Source organism: Mytilus californianus, unplaced genomic scaffold (genome assembly GCF_021869535.1).
Source record: "Mytilus californianus isolate M0D057914Y unplaced genomic scaffold, xbMytCali1.0.p SCAF_1, whole genome shotgun sequence".
Classification (NCBI taxonomy): Eukaryota; Metazoa; Mollusca; class Bivalvia; order Mytilida; family Mytilidae; genus Mytilus; species Mytilus californianus.
The window spans coordinates 123,301,809-123,314,091 of NW_026262581.1; the positions used below are offsets into that span (position 1 = coordinate 123,301,809).

A 12,283-nucleotide genomic window follows, 5' to 3' on the forward strand; every position below is an offset into this window, starting at 1 on the left:
ATTATCTTCCGCCATCGTCAAATGATCCCCATCATTGTCAAAATTTATTTTCGTTTCTGTAGCTGCCGCCATTTTTCTTAGCAACTATAATCAATAGCATGTAATTGCATAACCCTTAGGCCTTTTGTATTATAATCCAAAGGGTCCTCTTTTTGTTACGGTTTTAAAGCCCTCAGGGATATCCGACTAAAGATCCCTAATCACTTGTACAGGTAGATCAACACACCCGGCAGGAGAAGACTTGATCAAGATAGACGATTGATTGCATCATTTAATTACGTTTCAGCAAATGCTAATGAAAATTTAGATTCAAAAATAAATTTTAATTAAAAAGTTAAAAAATTGAACACATGCTTTTATATTGACTTACGCAATCCGCATCTCCCCTGTAAAACGAGTTCAAAATAAGACGTAAAACAGAACATAATTTCATGCCAAATAACATGAGTACAGCAATTATCGAAAATATTGAATCACTTTACAAGTTTAAAAGTATATACATGATTATTAACTGCAACTTGATAAACTGAAGAAATTTCGTATCGTAGTTCCGATTTCATTTCTTAGTTTTTAATCAAATTGATACATCCGGTTTTCCATTTTACATTCAGAATTGAAAGATGCATGTTTCATAGTACATGACTATGAAATTTGCTATTTAAAGCCATTAAAACCTTTAAAGTTATAAATGTTTGCACTCCAAAACGGGTACCAAATTTCTTGTCGTTGATGCTGCAAGCCGTTGCTACCGGTTCATGACTTTTGAATTTAACAGTGCAAACAAGATCCACCCGATTTTAAAGCCCTATACCGTTACCAAAATAGCAAAAAAACAAAGTGGGAACCTTAAGGACAGCTTGTGACTAAGGGGGTTTGGGGGGGGGGGGGAGGGGGGGGGGGGGGGGGGGGGGGCATGCAGACTTGGCATTGGAATTGTTACTAATGACAATTAATGAAAATATTGGTTATTTTATAAGGAAATAAATGTAATAAGCAATAAATCAGCCTGTTCACCATTCCTTACATGGAAATGCAGGAATGTAATACTTCGATCACACCAAGCCTTAGACGCAGGATTTTGTCATTGTGAAAGTTCCTCCATCGTTAAATTTTCATCCATGGAGATCCCTTTGTGACGCTTTACTGCGATGTCATAACGCTGGAGCCATCTTTTTTGGTTGGACTTTGAGAGAGAATTTCCTTCTTAACTTTGAGACCCAATTTTGCCATTAAATCTTCACTGGCGGCTAGAAATTTTTACATATAAGCAAAAGCTAAATACATGATCTTCCAATTGGTACTTTTTCCATGAATAATTTGACATCACAAACACAGCAAATACAAAAACAATGCTTTACATGTATGTCACAATGTCCTATGACACGTTTTTCTCCAAATGACCCCTGGTCAACAGTTCATTCATAGAATATAAATTGGAAACACATGTTTTTTGTTCAGTGTCATAATATTAGATAAAAAGAAAACAAATAATACTTCCACGCTTAATATGACAAAATTTTACATACAAAAGCATTAATTCTCTTCCTGAGTGAGAATGTTTTGATATTTGGAGATCCTAATCAATTTAATTACTGAAAGCTTCAAAATCGAGAACATTCATGTGACTTAAGAAACCAAATATAAGGCAAAAACAAGCGTGTTTCTTGTTGCATTCCCCCCAAAAAACAGGATTAGTAGGTCAGATTTTTTTTCATTGATTTTGTAAAGTTTTTTTTGAAGCGTTGTTTGAATGTTTTTGAGTGTGACACTGTCATAAACGTTTGTTTATCAGGTTTATGGTTTCATTTCAGCAACTGAACTGCAAGCACACTCTTTATATAGCCAGCCATTTGCTTATTATCATTCACAGGCACCAAAAAATCTTTTACAAAAAGCACTATTAGACCAAGACAATATTGGGACATGCTAAAGAAAGAGCTTTTTCTGATCATAGACATTTTAAGACCTGTGAAAGGATTAACCTCTTTTCCAATCACACAAAAATTACTGATTTTTTTTTTGTTTTTTGAGAGGGTAAAGTTAGGTTTGGAGCCTGTAAAGTAGGGTCTGTTTGGCCATCGGAGACACACCTAATTTTTTTTGACCTTACATGTACATGTATAAGTATTGAAATACTAATGTCCAACATCAGTCAGTGTTCTCCCCAGGCCGTTTTAGCGCTGCGGTATTCAGCTCTGTCGTATTTCAGCACTGTGGTATTGGGCAGACCGCAGCGCTATCCAATCAAATGTCAGCGCTATTGTTTTTGAATTTTCAAACTTCCGGTATTATTCTGTACAATTCTGATCACGTGGTCGACTGGTTCATTTGTCTAAAAGATCGTTTATTCACCTAGCGAAGTCAAATATTTGGAGGGGCCAGTTCAATAAAAGAACAAAATGGCGCCATTTGCAATACTTTTACTGTCAAAAAAACCTATTCTATCTGGAGTTTTTAGCTTAAAAAAGAAGCAGAAGCTTCATGAAAGGGGTGGATAGTGCTCAAAAATCATTCCTAAATTATTTAAGGGCAGTTTTACCCCCTTCTCTGACAACGTGGTCTTGACCATCTTTTGAACCATCCAAGATTATTCAGGAACATATATACTGTTTCCAGGATTATTTCATTATTATTTTTTGCGTTTACAATTGCACTGTTGAATCTGTATTGCTTTAAGGAAAGCATTCCTGTTGTCCAGGGATTCTTAACAAGGCTGCATTTCACGATTACTTGTCATTTCAAAATCGACTAGAGAATAAAACAAAACGATTTTATATATAAAATATCGATATTTGTCATCCAATTGTCAATATATATTAACTAAATATTGTTTTAAAATTAATGTAAACAGAGGATGGCTTGGATAAGGAATGGCATTTAATGAGGCAAAAAGCAATAAGTGTAAACTGGAAGTTCTGTGTTAGGGAGACAATTTTGTAGGGAAAGTTCTAAAACAAGTATTGTCAAATCTTGTCAAATATTTCTGGTGGCAAGAATTCAATTGTTTATAAAATTATCAAACACAACCTTTAAAGGTGGTACTAATGTTTCAATTGGCAAACATAATTTATTTTTATTGATAATCCACCTTTAATAAAAAAAAATCTTTATAAAAATATATTTAGGATTTCTATTATATTCATCTTAGATAACCAACATGGTAGTTATAAATAAATGTAACATCATGTAAAAATGGTATATCAATCTAAAATCGTGCGCTTATCACAGCGCTATAAAAAAAACCTGGGGAGAACACTGCCAGTACAGCCAATTCCATTTAATTTTTCATTAAAAAAAAAATTTCCTCATGCCGCTCCAAAATTAGTTTCTCCTTGAAAATTTTTTTTCTCACATAGACGCTTTTCTGTTGCATATAATGCTCCTTTCATTTTAAACGCACGTGTAATAAATTGATTTGTAAATAAAAGGTCAAAAATCGGGATGCCAACATGCAGTTGTGTCAGCTCATAATTTACCGTGGACAAGTAGTTATTGAACACACAGTTATCCGAAATGCTTCTCGTTTTACCTTTAAAGACCTGTTGTAGGATGTAAAAATTAAAAAATCTTTCGTTAGATGACCACAAACCAGGGACTTTCTATACTAACTTTGTTAATATATATGTAGACAGTCACTGCACAAACACATCAATATTTGTTAGAGCCATCGTCACCCTCGATCCTTGTTTCAACAGGCAAAGACTTATCTATATTTTGGATGAAATGAATTGTAAAATTCCCATGAACTTTTTAAAAAATCACAGAAGTATTTGATGTTGATGAAACCCCATATCCCCTTGTTAGTCTCTTGGCATGCAAGCAGAACTCTTCTTTTGTTGGGGGGAATTTGAAGAGTTCCAACCAGACCAAGGTGATGCTGTATTGTGATTGGCATGCTCATAATAATTAGGGGTGTGTAATTGGTTCAACCACTTCTAGTCGAGGTAAAGAGTTTTAAATGCATTACAGCTTTTAGGAGCAAAAGGAAGGAGTATTTTGCTCAGTAAGAAAAATGCATATGAATGGGATGACAGGTAATTTAAGGGAATGTTATCCATTTGTAATGTTTATGTACAGCATGTACACCTGAAAAAATTAATTTCAGTAGGCTAACATAAAAAATAAAATCTTAAACAATTTTAAAGGCATACATAGTTTTGCCTTAATTGGTAAAAAATGTTTTGTTTCATAACCATGAGTATGAAATTTAAAGAGGAATCAAAGAAATTTGTATTTTGAACATAACAAGATTCACTTCCTGTTTTTAATACTTCTTGTATTTCATAATCCTCCTGACATAGGAGCACTCAACAAATTTATTTTTAACAATGATGGAGAAAAAAGAAACTGTTTATACCTTCTGCAATATATTATTGCATCAATATAAAATATGATCATCTCCTGTCTCACCTGTTATATTTATAAAACTCCTTACTGAGGAGCACTTTGGTGTGCACTTAAAAATACTTTTTTGTAACAATTCAAATGATAATAAATAACTCTCAATAACATATATACTATATGTTTGAACAAGTAATTTAAATGTAGATAATTTAATTACATTCAACATTCAATTTTGCATGTATAACTCCATCTTTCTTCAAAACTACTTGTTTATTTTGGTAAAAGTTATAAAACATTGAAATTTCTGATGATTATTTTCTATACCAAATGTACAAGTTTGTTTAGATTAACATCAAAATGATATGCTTTGCTTCATGGTATGATAATTTGATGAAAAAAAATTCTTACTGGAACCAACATCAAGAACACATTAATTTCTGAATATGGTTTAAATACAACTAATGTTCTCCAGCTGAGCCTAGCAATATTCAAGGTAATTTATACACTGTCCAACATTGCCCTTAAAATCTGGGTTATAACGCTAAAGTGCCCTTTCAGACAACTAGCACCCTTCTGCCCTGAGATTCAAGCTGGAACACTGATAACCATGTATTGAAAACTATCAAATATCTTTCAGGGGCATTTTTTTGGATACATACACATATTTTATTCAACATGTGTCATTTACCTAACTAACATACTTCCTCTAAATATATATGGATTTCAATGAAAATTCACATATAGACGAAGCTTACTTGAAGAAAATAACCAAAATTTAATTAACTAAACCACAGTGAGACAAGAAAGTCTGATATGGTACAGGCACCAATAAATCAAATTAAATGCATGAGAGCATCTGTTGCTCCTCGTTTTTCTATGAAATAACCCAGTTATAACATACATAAATTGTACAACTTCTAAATCACACAATTTAAAAAAAAATTATACTGCTTTATCACTTGTAGAGCACTCGCCTCAAAAAAACTCATTTTCAAGAAATATATAAAAACTAAAAAATTTCGATCGCTTGCCCCATATTTTTTTTAGCTTTTGTCCGAAGAACTATTAATCAAATTGGTGTGGCCTTATGTTAAAAAATCCAGATATTACTTTAGCATAGGTGACAAGTGGCCTCTCTGTCAATTTGCGTAGAAAAATATCCCCATCTATAATGTGCTTAGCTAAAATTTAATGATTTTTTAAGAAGAAACAGCAATTAGGTAAATAAATTGTTTTGAAAATTATTGTGGTCCACTGTTAAAAAGACAATTTGGAATATAGTACCAATATTTTGTTATCAAAATATTGCGGGACCTAGACAAATCAGCACCTTGTTTAAAATCATTCTTTCATGCATTATTATTTTCGTTTTTATCTTCTATTAAATCATGTATTGTTGAAATAAAGTTTGAAACAATTTCATTTCATGTTTATGTGATGCAACATTGATTTATTTACCCTTGTGGTGTACAGTTATATTTGTTTCTAATGTTCTATTTTAAAACCTCTGGTCCATAAATGTGTCAATCAGGTTATTATTGCTTAAAACACCGTCACTTGCTTTCAAAAGGTGTCAATAATGTATTATGTTTCAAACATTGTCCATGGATTACGTTCTGGATGAATTTTTAAAACAATGACTCCAGCTATTTGTAATTAACTTTCAAACACCATCCTATAGTGTACACGTGTAGTTAGGCTTGGGGTGATTTGCTTTTGAGGTAAAACATAACTTGACATCAATTTATCATTGAAGATTTTTATAAGTTAAACCTTTAATTTTGTTAATGATGAAACGTGCATTTAATTTTGGTTGTTGTATTTTTTTGGGTACAACATTTGCATCAAACAAACAAAAATGAAGGGCCTTTACTACTTTGCATTTAGGAAACGATTCATTCCATTGAAACAGGGTTACAACACTGTAAACGTTAAATACAGTATATCAATGCAAAGGCACCGAAGTTTATTTTTCAAAAAGATAAATAAACTCTGTAGTACTAATTTTGTTGAACATTTTCTTAATCGAAGTGACAGGCATATGATGTTTTATTTTACATACTGGTCTTGGAAAACAATTTTATAGATCAGTAACAACTAGTTCTATTTTTGTCTAGTCTGTGACGAATGTCGCAGTATACGAGACATAGGGATTACTATCTGGTGGCGGTGGCATAAACTATTTGTATAAAGCTTTATATTTCAGAAGGTAGAAGACCTGGATGCTTCATACCTTGTATGCAGATACCTTATGTTACGAAGTTTCCATCTGTCATACATTTGTATGTCCATTGTCTTTGACCTCATTTTCATGGTTCAGCAACTGCTTGAAAATAAATTATAGTATCAGAATTTTCAATGCTGACACAGAATCACAAAAGGGATTACATCAGACTGACAAAATTGATGTTGTACTGCCGAAACATTTGTTTGCTTCTGTCCAATTGTCTGGTGGTGTACATGTGTATCAGCTCTGTTGAGAGACAGTTTCTAGCTAACAATACGTGTTATGTCACAGATGAGAGTTGCATATATTTATCTGAACTCCATTTCTTAAATTCATTAAATATTCCTAAAATAGACTTTACAGTCTTAATGGCTTATTGGACTAAAATGGCTATGGACTGAGCAGATGTTTTAAGCATGCTTCTTCTATCACATTCCTTTTTGTAGGAAATGGACTTTTCACTGTCGTCTCTAAAAGCTTTGGTATAAACATTTAAAGAATTGCAAAACCTTTTTTCAAGACTTCAGACATGCTTTGTATCCTATCTTTCCAAGATAGACCACTAGATAGGTAGATAGACCACTCGTGAAATAAAACTTTAAAAAAAGAAATTAAAATCAAAATGGACATCTGACTTATTTCTGACTGTAGTTTGATATTTTACATTCATGTACCTGTATATTTGTCACAAACTCTTCTTTTCTAGTTAGAAATCTTGGAAATTCAGTTCTATTCAAAAGCTCTTCAGATATAAGTAAATTTTGCATTTTGTATAAGTTCAATGGAACTGCATTTTCAAACTCGACATTTTTAAATAGAAACAGCATGCAAGCTTGTTGATTGACACAAATTCTCATGCAGGTAAAAATCTTAAAAATTCAGTTTTTATACGACCGCAAAAATTAAAAATTTTTTGGTCGTATATTGGTATGAAGTTGTCGTCGTCGTCCGAAGACACATTGGTTTTCACACTCTAACTTTAGTTTAAGTGAATGGATCTCTATGAAATTTTACCATAAGGTTCAATACCACAAAAGAAAGGTTGGGATTAATTTTGGGGGTTATGGTACCAACAGTTAAGGAATTAGGGGCCAAAAATAAGCATTTTTGTAACTTCCAGAAATAAATTGTGTGTTAGTGTATGGATCTCTCTGACATTGTACCACAAGGTTCCATATCACAAAGGGAATGCTGGGATTGATTTTGGGGGTAATTGCCTCAAAATTTTAGGAATTAGGGTAAAAAAAAGGGGCAAAAAACAAGCATTTTTATATGGACAAATACTTTAGTACAAAACATAATTTAAAGCAGTGTAAGGGAGATAAATCAAATACATCATTTAAATTACCTCCCTTACACTGCTTTTAAATTATGTATAAAGTAATGGTTAATGAACAATTAAGACAATTTAAAACAGTGAATGGGAGGTAATCCACATACAACGTTTTGATTACTTCCCTTACACTGCTTTTAAATTATGTTTATAGAAATGCATATTTATAAAGGAAGACCAGTAAAAATATCTGCAAATGTTGCATCTTTTTTTTTTTTACAAAAAAATCCATATGAAAGATTTGACACCATATTTTAAATTCTATTATAAAATAGATTAAGTGAGCACTACGGTAAATTTAAATGGGTAATTATGGTTGCAAATTCCATTGGAAATTTGAATTGAGATTATGACCATATCTTGAGGGAAAGAATTTTTTGGGGGAAAAAGGGGGGGGGGGGGGTAAAAAGAAATTGTGGGGGTCAATTTTTTCTCATTTCAGATTTCAGAAATTAAGAATTATTCTTCAAATATTATTTTTTTTTCAAATTTCACATATTGAAAAATTTCAAGAAGTAATCTTTAAGGTAGATGGGGTGTCTAAATTATAATCCATAGAATTTTTTAATAATTTGCCAAAATGTAGTTTATATCATGCTTTTTAAAAAAAAATAATAAAAAGAATGGGTCACGGGGCTTATTTTCACGCTACAGATTGTGCAAAATTGACAGATTTTGTATAGATTATGCATGGAAAAACCAATTTTCTGCCATAAAACGAAAACTACACCATAGAATTTTGAGATAAAATATGAGAAGATAGCTCTACTAGTATGCTTTCAGATAAGAAAAAGAAAAAATGGGGTCACGGGACCCGTTTTCTTGCTACATAATAAAATAGGTAAATTCCTAACACATTCTATTGTAAATGTAACTTTATCTGAATTATCTGCCCTTACATTTGAGTTGCCTCCCCTTATGTGGCAAAGTTGGAAAAAATAGAATCAAACAAAAGTATTCTTTTTTTTATAAAATACAACCATAAATATGATAAAATAGATCATTTTCTATATTGAAATGAAAATTCTTACACATGAATTACCTACTACTCTCAAAATTTGCACCTTTTATTAAAGATCTAGACCGATTGTTTTCTGGTATTTCAAAATCCAAGATGGAGGAAGACACCCTATCTACCTTAATTGCACAGTATGGCGCATTAGATTTGTAAAATCTTTGACCACATTTATTTATTTGTTATGCCAAATCTGACCGTGTATTTAGATTTTTAATTTTGGGTCCAGTTTTCAAATTGGTCTACATTAAGGTCCAAAGGGTCCAAAATTAAACTTAGTTTGATTTCAACAAAAATTGAATATATGGGGTTCTTTGATACGCTGAATCTAAACATGTATTAAGATTTTTGATTTCGGGCCCAGTTTTCAAGTTTGTCCAAATTGGGGTCCAAAATTAAACTTTGTTTGATTTCAACAAAAATTGAATATATGGGGTTCTTTGATATGCTGAATCTAACCATGTATTTAGATTTTTTATTTGTGGGCCCCGCTATCAAATTGGTTCATATTGAGGTCAAAAGGGTCCAAAATTAAACTTTGTTTTATTTCATCAAAAATTGCATTATTGGGGTTCTTTGATATGCCAAATCTAACCGTGTATTTAGATTTTTATACGCCTGTTTACGGGACGTATTATGGTATACCTCTGTCCGTCCGTCCGTCGTCAACATGTCGGACATTAACTCAAAAACGCTTTAACCAATTTGCATAAAATTTTGGTGAATTGTTAATATCTATTGACGTGAGCTCCCTTTCGTTTTTTATAAATTTTAGATTTTACGTTTCCGAGTTATGTGGTTTTATTCATTAAAAAAAGGGGGGTTTTCCAGTTTTCGGACAATAACTCAAGAATGCTTTCACCAACTTGCAAGACATTTTGGTTAATTGTTTATATCTATTGACATGAGCTCCCTTTTGATTTTTATAAATTTTAGATTTTACGTTTCCAAGTTATGGGGTTTTATTCATAAAAAAAAGGGGGATTTTCCAGTTTTCGGATAATAACTCAAAAATGCTTTCAGCAGTTCTCATGAAACTTTGATGAATTGTTGATATCTATTGATGTAAGTTCCCTTTAGAATTTTATGAATTTTAGATTTTACATTTCCGAGTTATGGGGTTTTATTCATTAAAAAAGGGGGATTTTCCAGTTTTTAGACAATAACTCAAAAATGCTTTCAGCAATTCTCATAAAACTTTGGTGAATTATTTATAGCTATTGATGTAATCTCCCTATTGATTTTCATAAATTTCAAATATGACATTGAGAAGAAATTGAACTTTATTTGTTTATAGTCTGACAACAGATTTACTAAGTATTGCGCAACAGCATAGTGTATTGCACAACAGCAAGAAATCTTTAATTGAATATAAATTCAATTCATATAACTAATTTCAAATTCTTTGACTACATTTATTCAGAAACCTATAATATGTCAAATATTTAATTACAATCCAAATTCAGACCTGTATCAAGCTTGAATATTGTGTCCATTTTTGCCCCAACTGTTCAGGGTTGGACCTCTGCGGGCGTATCCAGCTGCGCTCAGCGAAGCAGTTTATTAATTTTGGGTCCTGTTTTTTAAATTGATCTACATTAAGGTCCAAAGTGTCCAAAATTAAACTTAGTTTGATTTTAACAAAAATTGAATTCTAGGGGTTCTTTGATATGCTGAATCTAAACATGTGTTTAAATTTTTGATTATGGGCCCAGTTTTCAAGTTGGTCCAAGTTGGGGTCCAAAATTAAACTGTTTGATTTCAACAAAAATTGAATATATGGGGTTCTTTGATATGCTGAATCTAACCATGTATTTTGATTTTTGGGCCCCGTTATCAAATTGGTCCACATTGAGGTCAAAAGGGTCCAAAATTAAACTTTGTTTGATTTCATCAAAAATTGAATTCTTTGGATTCTTTGATATGCTGAATCTAACCATGTATTTAGATTTTGGATATTGGACCATAATAGGTAAATTAAAAAATTTTAAGTTCTTAGACCACATTCATTCTGTGTCAGAAACCTATACTGTGTCAAATATTTAATCACAATCCAAATTCAGAGCTGTATCAAACTTGAATGTTGTGTCCATACTTGCCCCAACTGTTCAGGGTTCAACCTCTGCGGTCGTATCAAGCTGCGCCCAGCCGAGCATTTTATTTTGTAGTTATCCTGATATCTTATCCATGGTTAAAACTTTCAGAGATCAATAACTTCATAGATATTTGAAACTTCAACAGAAGCTTCTTCATGTTAAAACAAACATTATCAAGAGCAAATTTTTGAAACTAATTCTTAATTTTTCTGTATTTTACTGATAAATGGACTTCAATTTTTTTGCAGTTATCATTTAGATGCAGTCTTATATATAAGATTTAAGTTTTTCAGACATCAATAACTCAGTTAATGTTTCATGGAATAATACGATACTTGGACAGAAACTTCTTCATGATCAAGAAATCACATCTAAAGAACAATGTCATATCCAAGTTTTCTGGTGTGACAATAAATTTACACAGTGTTTGGAGTATGAAAATCCAATAACTAGATGCATGACTCAAAAATAAATTCATGTTTACTTGAAACTTGATGCTATAATACTAGTATTGTTGCAGTTGGTTAAAGATCATAAAAAAGTTACCAAATAGGTTAAATTTTTCAGACTTGAATACATTAATAAAGTTTTCTTTGGGATGACTTTTCTTACATGACTGCACATCTAAAAACTGTAGAAGTTAATACTGTTTAAGACTGGACCTATTATGAGGATTTTTTTCAGACATTGGTATTGATTTTGAAGTGTTTAAATTTTAATAGACCATTAAAAGAAAATTCTGATAATTGTGTGCATAGTTTGGGAGCACAAAAATTGATTATCTCATTTAAATTCAATATTTCTGCTAGAATCATGTGATGAAAGAGAATAGTGAATCAATTATTGGTTGCTGATAGAAACAGGCTGTCTTATATCTCTGGTGTTTATTTACAGTATTTGTGATAAATTTACATATATAGATTTATTGTTGCGAGTTTGTTAATGAGTTAACACTAATTAGCAGTTATTGTTATGTACATGTATTGGAGTAGTAAACATGTGATAGACTTCCAATATTTTTTTAACTGATGTGAATTATACCAGAATTATTGAACTTGGGTTGACAGTGGATGTTTGATTGATTGGATTTGGTAACAAATGAGGGAAGAAGGGCTTTTACAGGTACACGTTTGTCATTACTATATTAGGATTATTAAGCATAAATCAATAAACCTCACAATTTAACAATACACATACCATGAATTTCAGTAGTAAGAGTAAGACATTCTGACAGGTTTAATGATGTCATATTTTCAAAATAGACAGAA

General features: G+C 31.7%; 2 protein-coding genes across 5 annotated transcripts in view; one reads left to right on the top strand and one right to left on the bottom strand.

Moving 5' to 3' along the window:
• The window catches only part of LOC127711841 (uncharacterized), a 155,165-nt gene that overhangs the window by 69,686 nt on the left and 73,196 nt on the right, over window positions 1-12,283 (bottom strand). The gene's annotated exons all lie outside the window — the stretch shown is intronic.
• The window catches only part of LOC127712648 (ras-related protein Rab-3), a 56,138-nt gene that overhangs the window by 943 nt on the left and 42,912 nt on the right, over window positions 1-12,283 (top strand). Inside the window, exon 1 of one of the 4 annotated variants that reach the window (XM_052219226.1) lies at window positions 11,654-12,137. The exons of 2 other annotated variants lie outside the window; for them this stretch is intronic. In XM_052219226.1, coding sequence (XP_052075186.1) covers window positions 12,114-12,137 — 24 coding nt within the window. In that variant the 5' untranslated portion in view covers window positions 11,654-12,113. Of the gene's footprint in view, window positions 1-11,653; window positions 12,138-12,283 lie in introns of those variants that run through there. One more of the 4 variants, XM_052219219.1, reaches the window with a different exon arrangement.